At 40.3% G+C, this 12,609-nt stretch overlaps 1 protein-coding gene and 1 long non-coding RNA gene across 2 annotated transcripts in view; one reads left to right on the top strand and one right to left on the bottom strand.

Annotated features, from left to right (window-relative positions):
- SLC9A9 (solute carrier family 9 member A9) overlaps nt 1–12,609 on the bottom strand; it is a 288,473-nt gene that overhangs the window by 109,882 nt on the left and 165,982 nt on the right. Inside the window, exons 10-11 of the mRNA XM_067556089.1 lie at nt 7,197–7,310; nt 6,263–6,374 (exon numbers count right to left, since the gene is read on the bottom strand). Coding sequence (XP_067412190.1) covers nt 6,263–6,374; nt 7,197–7,310 — 226 coding nt within the window. The remainder of the gene's footprint in view (nt 1–6,262; nt 6,375–7,196; nt 7,311–12,609) is intronic.
- LOC137158374 (uncharacterized) overlaps nt 1–12,609 on the top strand; it is a 174,251-nt gene that overhangs the window by 135,962 nt on the left and 25,680 nt on the right. The gene's annotated exons all lie outside the window — the stretch shown is intronic.

Below are 12,609 nucleotides of genomic sequence, written 5' to 3'. Positions count from 1 at the left end.
GGGGGACAGCAGAAGCTCTGTGATCCTGCTCCTGAGGGAAGGGTGTAACCAGAGAGATGTTGAAGTAGAAGTCTGATAGAGGTGGAGTAGTAAACGGCTCAGTGAAATGGCAGCAAGGCTCAGGATGATGCAGACCTTGGCCATGAATTCAAGGGTCTCTGAATTGGAACCTGGTGTAGTGGGCAGGCCTGGACTCTCCCAACCAGCCATTGGAAAAGTGGCTCAGTCTTGGCAGTGAACTGGAAGACAGCCTGAGACAGTTTGTATGAAGAGACTGTAATACCCCAGAAGGGGAAAACTATAGTGACCTGGCCAGATGGCCAAACCATGAAGAGGAAGTACTATGAGTCATGAAGACGGCACAACTAAGTCCAGAGAGACAGAGAAAGAAAGCACGCAAAAGGTGAACAACTGAAAGAGGAGGCTGGTCAAGAGCTAATCCTCAGATGAGCTACAAAGAAGTGCCTGCTCCCAGCGGTGAGCAGAGAATCCTGTGACAGTTTCTTTGACCAAGGAGGATAGCTGGGATAAAGCAGGGTCAGGTCACTGGTCTGGATTTCAAGGGTAAGATGCTTAGCATAATTGGCGGGTGAACAGGAGAATAATCTATGATTGGGTCTGTGAGCTGCACGCAGCACATGAATGGTGCTTCATTTGAGTTTGTAGGCCACATTGGTTATGAGTGCAGGGGATTGGTTGAAGAGGGATTTGAGGTTGAATAGGGATACATGAATACTGTTAAAGGTGTTTATATACAGTGACATATCTGACATGTACATTTAGTTCAGAGATTTCATGAGCTGTGAGTATAGCAACCTTAAATATTGTAAAGGTTTTTGCTGTTAAATTTCATTGAGTCTGTAATCAAGTTGTAATGATTATGACTGATTAGCCTGTGGCTCCTGGCCATGTCAGGCAACATAGTTTAAGTGGTCATGAAGAAGGAATGAGAGGTCAGAGAAGTAGGAGGAAAATCAGAGCCTTGTGTACTCAAGGAAATGTAGGGTGAGACTTTTGAAAGCCTCACAGTTGCCCTAATTTTACTCCTATTGAAGTCAAAGGTAAATCCTTCATTGACTTCAGTGAGAGCAGTTAGGCCAAGACTGAGCACTTCTGCCTTTGATAACAATAACAATGATCATCTCAGTGATGGATGCAGATGATGGTTTAAGTCCAGGAGTAGGCAGCAGCAATGTTCAGTACTGCTTCAGAAACTCTGGATGACCCTTGCTCCTAACATGTTTCTGTCCATAAGCAGCTTGTGTACTAACTACTAGGGAGAGTCACTGATTAGACTAAAAGTCACATCTCCTGTAATAGCTGCAATTCTTGATCTAAAAGAACACCGCTTATCTAGCTAAGGACAACAGCTTCTTATATTTTTATCCCAGTATTTTAAGTTACTTTGGTCTGCTGCTCCAGAAGTCCATTTAACGCTTGTGGCTGCCCTGCCTGAGGAATGAAGGCTTCTTTGTCTATCAATTGGAAGTCAGTCACAGTTGCAGTGAGTTGTTGTTTGTTTTGTACCTTGGTGAAAGCTTTCACAGCTGTGTGTTTTGTCTGCATTCTATAAACAAATCTTCTCTTCAAGCAACTTCCATTTACAAAACACTTCAGCACTTCAAATGATCAAGACACGCCTATTTTTGTAAGAAGAGGCATGCACACACAAACAAACACACACAGAGAATTTATTGGAAGAAGGATTTCTCTCAGCTTCCTTCTAAGTGGTTTTACTTCTCACAACTTAAAGCATTCAGTGGGCTGCATCACTCCCTCCTTGTGATAAAGCTCAGCAAAGTGGGCTCACTGGAAGGAACTCTCTAAAGACCCCTTTGCAGAGAGATTCCCCCTCATCAATGCTTAGGAGGTGGGATTTGCCATACTGACAGCAGTTCCATATTTCTGTTGTTTCCTGCCACCCCTGCCCTCCCCTTTGGCAGCATGACTCCATGGCAGCACAACTATCGGTATTTGGCTGGGTCTGTATCTCTGAGGTTCTACTTAAAAAGGGATCCCCCCCATAGCAGGGAGGGGCTCCAAGGAAAAGCTAACATAACCCTAAGATGTAATCCCTTTTTTACATAACTCTATGGGGCTGATGGGTGATGTGTGTCCAACTGGCCCCACTCCCTGCTCACACAAAACGTGAACTTCACACCCACATAGAACCCTGTGTGGGGTCCAGAGGAACATGCTGCAGGTGTGTCTAGCTCTGTTATGTAAATCACTCACTTTAGCTGATGCTGCACCTAGGAACAGCTTGAGGAGCTTAGGCTCATTTATAGTAGTTTTAACATGGCTTTGAAGCAGTCTGGGCCCTTAAACCTAACAAAACCTGGTTCCTCAGAAATCATGAACAAACATAGTTTTAAAAGAAGATTCCCTTCCCCAGCATGTATACCTGTTTTCATGTTTTTAAATTGATGGCGCATACAGACAGAAGGTATGTAAAGATGTTATTCTATTCACTGAGGGCCCAATTGTGCCTTTCTTACTCATGTTCACTAGTAGATTTCTCTACAAGTAGTCAATATGCAGATGGCACACAGCTCTACCTACCCTTCACCACGTGACCACACCACTACCATCAATGTGCAGATGAGATCAGCTCTTGGGTGAAGAACAGCGGGCTGATGCTGAACCCAAGCAAGACCAAGATGATGCTGGTAGGCAGAGGTAAGTATTTTGAAGAGTTTGCAGCCACTGGGTGGTCTCTGTTGGTTGATACACACTCCCAATTGGTCAATTCAGTCGGTAGTCTAGAAGCTGATGTTGAGCTGTCTCACTGAGAAGCATTACTCTCAGATGCTGCTACCATCCCCACTTGGCTAGGAAACTTCATCCCATCCTCAGGGACGAAGAACTGGCATCAGTTATTCATGACTTTGTTACCTCTTGGATGGATTACTGCAATGCAATATACTGGAGTATGAAGCCATCTGTGCTAAGGAATCTCCAATTAGCACAGAATGCTGCAGAGCTTCTCTTCAGTGACACTGGATACCAGGAACACATCATGCCTTTCCTTCATTCTCTGTACTGGCTTCCCATAGAATTCAAGGTCTCAGTCCTTATTTTCACAGTGCTTCATGGCCTGGCCCTGAAAGACCATCTAAAGTTCCTGGACACAGGATGTTGGGGTGACAACTATGCTCCTCTGGCATAACAAAATCCTCAACAATAAGAATAAAACTTGTCTGTGCAAGAGCCCTTCTTAGTTTCTTGAGAGCAGTCCAAGGCTGTGGAATTAACTTCTCCAGCAACAAAGGATGGTTATAAACCTCACCATTTTGTACTTCAAGAGCAAGACACATTTCTTCGACCTTGTCTTCTCTAATGCAAACACACAGTCATATGGTGTGTGCGTAAATAAATGAGATACCCTACCAAAACAAGACACACTCTTACACACACACACACCCCTCCCTCTGGCGAACAGATGAGAGAACAAACACTATGTGGCAGATGTGTGGTCACATGGATTAATGGACTACTGGAAAATGCTCAGATACCATAGTGATGTGTGTGGTATAGAAACTTATAAAGAATAGTCTCACTGGAATCAAGGGGAAATCACTGGAACTACTTCAGGAATATTTTACTCTGCAATGTGAGTAAGGATGGCAGATCAAGACCTTTATGATTTACTGTAGGGTTTGCAATTCCTGGTGGTCTAAGCCCTGAAGCAACTAAAGGGTCATGTAATAGGGTCCTTGGTGGGCTGAGCAGACTAGTGGTTAGCATCCACCCAGTAGCAGGGGCGGTTTTAAGGGGGCCTGGGCCCACGTGCTACACCAGGCTCCGGTCAAGGGCCCAAGAGAGTCAGCAGCATTTGGCCTCCAAGGGGGTCCTCTGAGTTACCTACCCTGGGTCACTTCCTGCTGGCCCGCTGACAGGAATTCTGGACCCCAGGGCAGCACAGTCCCATCCTGCCTCTTCCACCCACAGCCCTGCCCACAGTCCGTCCCAGGCCCTGTCCCTGTCCCACCCAAGGCCCCGCCCCCTTCTCCACTCTGTGCCGTGTCCCCTCCCCACTGTTGCTTGGCCCTGGGCCCCTTTAAAATTGCCAGGCCCCCTTAAAATTGCTGGGCCCCTGGGCAATTTCCCCCTCCCCTGTCGGTGGGTCTGCTTCCTGCCAATGAGTTCCTTCCTCAGCTTCTGGTTTACTCAAGTTAGAAATGTGCTTGCCTTTCTTGAAATCATCATTTTCTCTGTATATAGCTGTAGTCAGTATATACTGTTTATACTGTATCTGAAGACTGTTGGTGACTGTGAGCTATAGTTGTTAACACATAACAAGGGGTACAATTATCCTGGAAACCTTGAGCGTCTTGTGATGCATGAAGCTGAAGACAGTGTGAGAAGCATGTGAGAAGTGCAATTAATCAGTGTTACTGCCCTACTTGCAGTATGTTGTTTGCTTTTATGAAAACATTTAAAAAACATTTCTATCTTAATGAAATAAAATATTTTAGTGGAAAGACAGTTGAGTTCCCATTCTGATTGTTTTAAAATAAAGTACTGCAGATATTGAGACTGTTAAATATTGGCATTTTCAGTTCTCTGCTAACAGATATTAGTTGAAATGTGAAACCTAATGCACAGGTGAGAGTTCTCACTCTTAGTTACTGGCTGCAGACTACCTTTCCACTTCTGGTTCTGTGGAAAATGAGATTGGATTGGACAAAATAAGAAAAGAGAAAGCTGAAGAAAAAGTTAGTATTCTAAAATCCCTCAATCCATACCCTCCTTTCACTGAAAAATCAGGAGGAAAATGGGATCCAACAGCCATCAGTAGAAATTTACACAAGCCAAGGAAATACATGGGTCAGGAGATTAGTAATTAATGAGATCTGCAGACTTTCATCTCTATATTGCTGAAATCAATCCAGCTCAGGATGCTAGCTAACAGAAATTGTTACTATATAATTGCAACATAGCTGTCTATTTGAAATGAGCAGGTGGTCTGAAATGTAGATCCTAATGGATAAGTGTCTACATTACAACCCATCTCCTCTCCCTACCATCCACCTGGCATTAATTGGCACTATCATTGGCAGTTATAGTGAAGAGGATGAATGCACATGGAAATGAACTACCATCTCTCCCCTAGAGGCACGGTTCTTTCAAGTCAGAAATGAGACCTATTGATACTGGAAAATGGGGAAGTGTGTGCTGTGGCCACTTCTGCTCTATCTATTCTGTGCATAAATAGACCACTTCATATGCAGAGCTGTCAATCAAGCACCTTGAATAAGCAAAATTCATGCAGCAAAATTTATATGAGAAAAAGGAAGACTGTGGTTCTGACTTCCTCACTGCTTTAGAAGAACACTTCAGAAATTTGCACGGAGTGCGGTTCCACTCTGGAAAGCAACTTTGCAAAAAGGCTTTGTGGGTTCCATCTTCCTCTCTGTCAATGGTTAAATGAGTTCATTTAACAAGTGAAAACTGTTTTTTCTAACTGCCAATCCTACAAACCTTCCCTGGAATCCGAGAGTCAAGCTGAGATATTTCTGCCTCATGCATGCCTGACAATAAAGAGAGTGCAGTTGGGATTTAACAATTATGTGGATGATGCACAAATCAGAATAGAATTCAGCTCCCTCTCCTGGAGCAGCTTTGGTTCTGCAATACTAACAGGCGTTATAATCAGTACAACTTTAATTTAGTAAGTAAAACAATCAGCTATCAGACTGAATACATAGAAGAAGCAAGTCTGTTGAATAAAAAGCTGCTATTTTTACAAAGTCACGTTTCAGCGTAAAAATGCTCTTTAAGTTACGGAGAGTTGCTGGAATCCACATGATTGGTGAGTGGGTATCTATGAACCACCCTCAGAAAGCTACAGTATGGGAAATTAATGTCCTCGCTTGTAACATCAGCATGCTACCAGGAGTATTTTGAGTGCTAACATTGGAATAAAATATCCCCAAATGGGCAAGGATGTTGTGAGATGGGAATGGACAATAGGTTGTGAGATGGGTGATCTGGGCAATGGGTTTCCTAACTTATTCTGATTTATAGGTAACTAAAATCATTAATACACATTTACACACAAGCACCAAGATGATCGTGGAACTATGCAAAGCCCAGTGAAGTCAATGGGAGTCTGTCCATTGATTTCAATAGGCTTTGGATTAGCCTGCATGTGCATATCTAGACCTTTTGTCTCATTGCCAGAAAAGAATAACTTTCTCCGTCTTTATTCTATGTCAGATGTTAAAAAATGTAGATACAAAAGCACAGTGGCACTTACCTGAAAACATCATCATGTGTTGAAAATTCCTGGGAATCTTTTGTTTTCGACCCAAATTCAGAATGAAAGAGAGTGGGTATATGTTGCATGCTCTTGCTATGAAAATTGCCACCTATAATGTTAAATGTCAGATGCTGAGGAAAATAGGGGGGGGGGGGGGAATAAGAAAACGGAGCTAACAAACTTTGTCCAGACTTAAAATCTTGCCAATGAAGTTGGAATAAACACAATATTAACTGATTGTTGAGCATAATTAATCATTTCAGATTTTACATATCCATCTACAATCTTGCCAGTTTCATTATGGACCTATGCAGTGGGAGTTTGGCTCTCTTCAAACATCTTAGTTTTGAACCCTTTATCCTATACATCATTTCACTCACTCTGCATTGACTCATCACATATAATTACATCTTCAGCCATTCAGTAAAATGTACACCATAAATTATTCCAAAGGAAATGGCATTATCTCCTTCAACAGCAATTTAGGAAGGATAGATGTCGTTTTGGTCATGATTGATTTCTTATTTCCTCACAATTTATATGGGCTGTACCTGTACTTGGTACTGAGGAAACATGAAAGAACTAAGGGCAAAAAGCACTATGCCTCAGCATGTATGACATTGACATCAACGGTAGTTCCATGTATGTAAGAAGAATCTAATATAAGAAATGAGAGTTTTGCCTTAAGCTTTGCACATTGCAATAGGTCTGCAAAATGTTAAAGTGCATGCCAACAGATCATCTCCTTAGGTCCATTAAGCTAGTTGCGGAAATGTACATAGTAAAACTAAGCCAATTGCCTGCCTTCCTCTTCTATTTGAGCCTTACAAAGAATTTATTTTTAGCATTTAAAAAAACGTTTGTTTACTTGATTTTAATTTTTTTTTCACCTGAAACAGTCATTTGTGAAGATACTTAAAGCAAAGGATACAAATGCCCCAAATATAAAGAGAGCATTAAATATATGATTTTGGAATGTGAATAGTGCAAGCCCCATATAACAGAAGATGACATTCTCGGCCAAGAAATTCATGAACTCGAACAACTGAAACAAAGAGAAACAAAAACCATTATTATGACTCATGTTTGTAACTGGCTGGTGTTTGTCACATAGGCCACATTAATTTGGAAAACAGCTGCATTAGATTAAAGGGACACTGATATCTTGAAATCCAGTCCTTTTGAAGAGTTTCACTAAACTATGAAAATTGTTTGTTACTACACTAGCTGCTGAGTTTCCTTGGTAATGTTTGTGATTTAAAATCACCGTTTCATGTATTTTTACATGTTTTCCTCTTCTTCACTGCTGTATGAAAAGTCCCATACAAACAGGGGAAAAAAGGCTAACTAAAGTCTTAGTCCAGCTCCCATTGAAGGCAATGGAAACATGACAATTCATTTTACACTGGCTCTAATGGGAACTGAATTGGGCCCTGGCTTATACAAGGGAATAAAATGAAACTATACAGTGAAACTGACTATGCATAAAGTTCATTCAAAGGTGTGTGTGTACGCGCACACAAAAAAGAGAACTCCTCCCCCCCTCCATTCTTGTTCAGTGATAGCAATCCTAGGCACTACGTGTAACAATACAATTTCAGACAGAAGTGTGTTTTTTTAAGATGATGAACTTAAAAAAACAAAATTATCTATGATAAAATCTTAAGAGTCTTGTAAATTGAACCATGTGGACATAGTCAAATTCTCATTTCAAACCAATCTATTTAAGGAATCATTTAAACATTTTACTCAGAATGGCAATAATTTAATTGTTAGAACAGAATTTTTTCTGTGAAACAGACCAATAAATCTATTTGTCTTGAGGGGATGCTCCTGAAAGCATCAAGAGACAATTAGCTTTAAAGAGAAAATCTAAAACATAAATCTTCAGTCTGCTTCCATACCTGGAGAAACTACAGACAGTGCCTCCAAAGCAAAAACAGAGTATAGAAACAGAGAACTGTACAGGTCAATCTTTAATGCAGAATCCTGTTGAGGTTAGTGGGACTCTGTGTGCGCTTGGGAATCAGTGCTAGCAAATCCAATGCAGAATCAGTGCTTAAGTTTGTAAATTCTGTCTACAAATATATATAAATCCACTCTACTAGGGTAGTTACTATGGAGATATTTTGCTTTACCTCACTTGGATTTATGTATTTTTTGTAATGCATTTGGGAGTCTAAAAATAAATATCAAATGCCAGTCAGCGAGGACTAACAAAGGCAAACAATTTAAAACAAATGTTGATGGTAAAGAGCCATATAAATGCAGTGCCACGCTGCAAGATAGTCTTGTATGCAGTGGCAGCATCGTCCATTATATTGAGCACACATTCTGTGTTCCATATTCAGTGCTGCATCATTCAAGCAAATATTGTCACCTATATAATAGAGAGCACATCTTGTAATATGACAATGAGAAACCTCTGTGTTTTGGTCAGAATGAATTTCATTAGCAAGAAACTGGAGACGGGGCCAAATGCGAAGTGTGGGTCCAAACAACCCCAAGCACTGGAAGAGTTGGACCCATATCAGAACTCTCTGGCCCAGACCCATCACTGCAATAAACCTTTATACTTTCATTTCTTTTGATGCTATGGTTCTGCTTCCCTTTGGGAAAGATGTCTGTAATGTACCCCAGTTTCCCTGATATTTTATTTATGAACTTCATCATGATTCATGTTTTGAAATGTAATGTAGCCATTGGGATGAGAAGAGGGCAGCCCAGTACATTGATACTTTCATGTCCTGTTTGTTAAAAGCCACCCAACGTTTAAAAACAAATGATCAATTATTGCTGTTTTTGACAAACATGATTTCTGGATTTAAATTATTCTTTATGTTGTAACCAAATTCCCATCAGACACTCCATTGTCCTATATTTTTATGAAGGCAAATAGATTTTGCTAAATCCACATCAGTTCTACATCTCCCAAAATTCCTTCCCAATTGCCTTCCAGATTAAATTCAGGCACCTCACTGTTGCCCTCAAGGGTCTTATCAGCCTAAATCTCTTTGACCTCTCACCTCTTATCTCTCAGCCCCCTTTGCTCAGTTCAAGGCTGTTAGTCTGGAGACAGTTTCACTATTCATTTTCCACTCAGTTCCACAGCATCTTTCATGCTTCCTGCTAGGGTTTCATCTCCTTTCCTGACAACTTCCACTATGTTTCTCCCTGCTTCAAGATGCTTTAGGAACAATGGTATTATTGGCAGTTTTAAAGAAAGCCATGTGACACTTGACTGTGTCTGTTAGCATCCCATGTCACTAGATGCTCACACTGTCTTCACTCTCGCCTTCCCTCAGCCTTTTCCTGCATCCCTGTAAAGCACCATGGTTCTACATACTATTCAGTAATAAACAATGATAATAATCAGGCCAATGATCTGACACCCTGCAATGGTAGGAGGCACTTCCATGGTGGAAACGGTTTAAACACACAGCAGAGTGCTGTCTATTTATTTTAAACAAGTAACTTTAAACAATCACTTTTACAGCAGTCTTTCCTGGAAAGTCTCCTTGGCCTGGAGGGTGCCTAGGAAGAGCATGGTACATACTAACTTCATCCCATCCAGCATTTGTGCTCTCATGCTTGCATACCCACTATATGAACAAATGGTGCCTAATCTGCTTCACATTCCTCTGCTGCCACAACTGAGAACAGAACTCAAATAATGCTTTCCATAAGAGTTATACAGAGCTCATGGAATCCATGCTCCCCCATTTCCCTGTCTTCAGCCTTATTCTAGTTAAGGAGCTTATCTGCACATCTGCAAGTGGTGGAGTGCTTATTCTGAGTGGAACTGGCCTAGATCCCACATGAAAGGATAGCTGCTGTGTACACAGCTTTCTTAGAGGTGGGGTGTGGTGAGGACATCTTGAAATGGGGAGCAGAAAAATGGTAGAAATCAAACCATACAGAAGCAGAGAGATTTTGAAAAATGTCATTACCTAAGCACTCATTTTCATCTTAAATTTGTAATCTCATTGTGCACTGAGGGACTTCCAGGAAATTTTAAGAACAGCAGCATCACCCACAGTTAGCTTTGAAAATATCCCTTTTTGTCCAAGCACCCATAATCAGGTGTTCATGATCTAGGCTGTTTCCAAGAATGGCCCTTTGAACATTTCCCTGCTCATTGAGCACTAAGCAAGCACATGCTTAACTTTGCTGAGGAGCCCCTTTGATATCAATAGAATAACTCATCTGAGTAAAGTTATGCATGTGTGTAAATACATTCAAGATCAGAGTCCAGGGCATTATTGAGTTTTCAGGTATTAATTGGTTCAAATGAAGTCATCCTCAAAGAAGTGTGCATAAGTTTTTTCTTTCCCACAGTATATAAACCAAATCAGCCCTTTAAAAAGTGCTTGTAAACCATCATCCATTTCCTTGTGGTTACCAAGTAATTACACTTGGGCACATTTCAATGTAATGAAGATATCTGGTAGAAACAATACATTTTCTCTGCATTAAACCAAAACATCTACTTTGCAATCTCCCACAAGTACCTCTCTGCAAAATTTATAAACCTGTTAAAGAGATTTTACAGATATAAGGTAGCAACACCAATAAATCACCCATGTAAAATTTGAAATTACTCCAATGTATTTAGACCAGAATTTAGTCCAGAACACCAAAGTTGTTTTTTGAATAGTAAATTACAAGAGCACCAATGCATCAGCAGCTTGCACATCTGATTTAAGCTTACGTATGGTAACTTGTAAACACGGTTGTTTGTTTGTTTTCTTGAGAAGCCTTTGTAAGCAATGAATATTAACAGAGATTGATCATAAACATTTTTCCTACCAATATTAATTTCTTTATGCCAATAAAAATTAATTCTTCATTAAATACTTTAACATTTTACTTTATACAAGGTGTAGGTATCAGTAAGCCTCCTATTGCAGTACTGATGTAGCTAGCTACTTGGAAGAATGACAGCTCCCTATGATTAAATCTCAAGGGGCTACATCTCTGCATGACATCAAAGTAGGACAGAAAGAAGTTCAATAGTGCAGCGTTAGCCAAGGGAACCTGGAATATCATATTGATTGTACTGGATATCATGAGAGATTTGGAGGTGTGAGAGATTCATTAAAAAACCTTTGCAGTCAATGTTAAGTGATGGATATAAAATTTATGACATTTGAATGTTGTTTAATTAGAACACAGCTATTATGAAGTTAAGGATATTGATAAATCAATAGTTAATGAAAATTACTTATGTCTGGCTTTTTAAAATTAAAATAGAGTGAATGCAGACTACTGCCATTTTTGTAGGATTCTAGAATACCTTTATTACATCCTAATCACTTTATTTAATCTTTCTTTCAATTAGAGGCTTCAAAATAATAGAAAGCAGATTTGAATTTGAAGCCATAACCTGCAATCCTTGATACTATTGGCAAAATGTCAAGAACAATGAATCCTTACAAAATAGTAATGTAATGCTATATGCTCTTCATTTCTAGGGTAAGCTGCTTAGATGTGAGAATCATGCATAAATAACTAGAATTCATATGAGAAGATAAGCCTTTGTTTATTTTTATATGCGTGCTGATTTTAAAGTCTCAGCTTATTTAGGAACTGCAAACATAAAAACAAACCCAAGAGAGTGAGAATCTCACAATAGAAGATCTTTAAAGTCCTGGAATGAAATTCTGGCCATATGGATGTCAGTGGGTGCCAGTGACTTCAATATGGCCAGGATTTAACCTCTATCATGTTTATGCACAGTACACTAACTTTCTTCCTCTTCCTGGAGCAGAGCTTTATAGGATTCCAAAGAGCTGGTGAGGAAGAAGCAGGGGGGAAGAGAAAAGAAGTACAGGAACAATAGGAAGATAGAGGAACAGTCAATAATATTTTGCATTTCTACAGTTCTGTTCATTCCCCATCACTTCACACAGGACCAATGAAATGCAGGGTGAAGGCAGATAGGTGCACAACTGGCACACAGCACACTGCTGACTAGTAACAGGAGAGGACACTTTGGCCACAGACATCAAGGCAAACCCCTACTTTTATTAAAAATTCATGGGACCCTGAATGCTCTTGCACAGAAGAAAGGATGTTAAAGCAAAAATTTCAACTGTGATTGCCTAAAGTTAGGCACCTACATTCTTATTTAAATCCCTTAATGCGTGGCTTGATTTTCAGAGATCCTGAGCACCTGCAGATCCCAGGGTATTCGTTGTGATTAGTTACTGCTTGGTATCTTTGAAAAACTCACTTGTCACTCCTGCTTAGGTGCCTGAATATGGATTTTGGTGCCTCATTTTAGGCACCCAAGTTTTGAAAAGAATGGTTGTAACTTCTTTAAGGTGCCACCCAAAAGACCA

This window comes from Emydura macquarii, unplaced genomic scaffold (genome assembly GCF_026122565.2).
Source record: "Emydura macquarii macquarii isolate MOO-44397 ecotype Brisbane River unplaced genomic scaffold, CSIRO-AGI_Emac_v2 contig_18, whole genome shotgun sequence".
NCBI classification, from domain to species: domain Eukaryota; kingdom Metazoa; phylum Chordata; order Testudines; family Chelidae; genus Emydura; species Emydura macquarii.
Note: the sequence above shows the minus strand (reverse complement) of the source record. Positions and strands in the feature narration are given on the sequence as shown.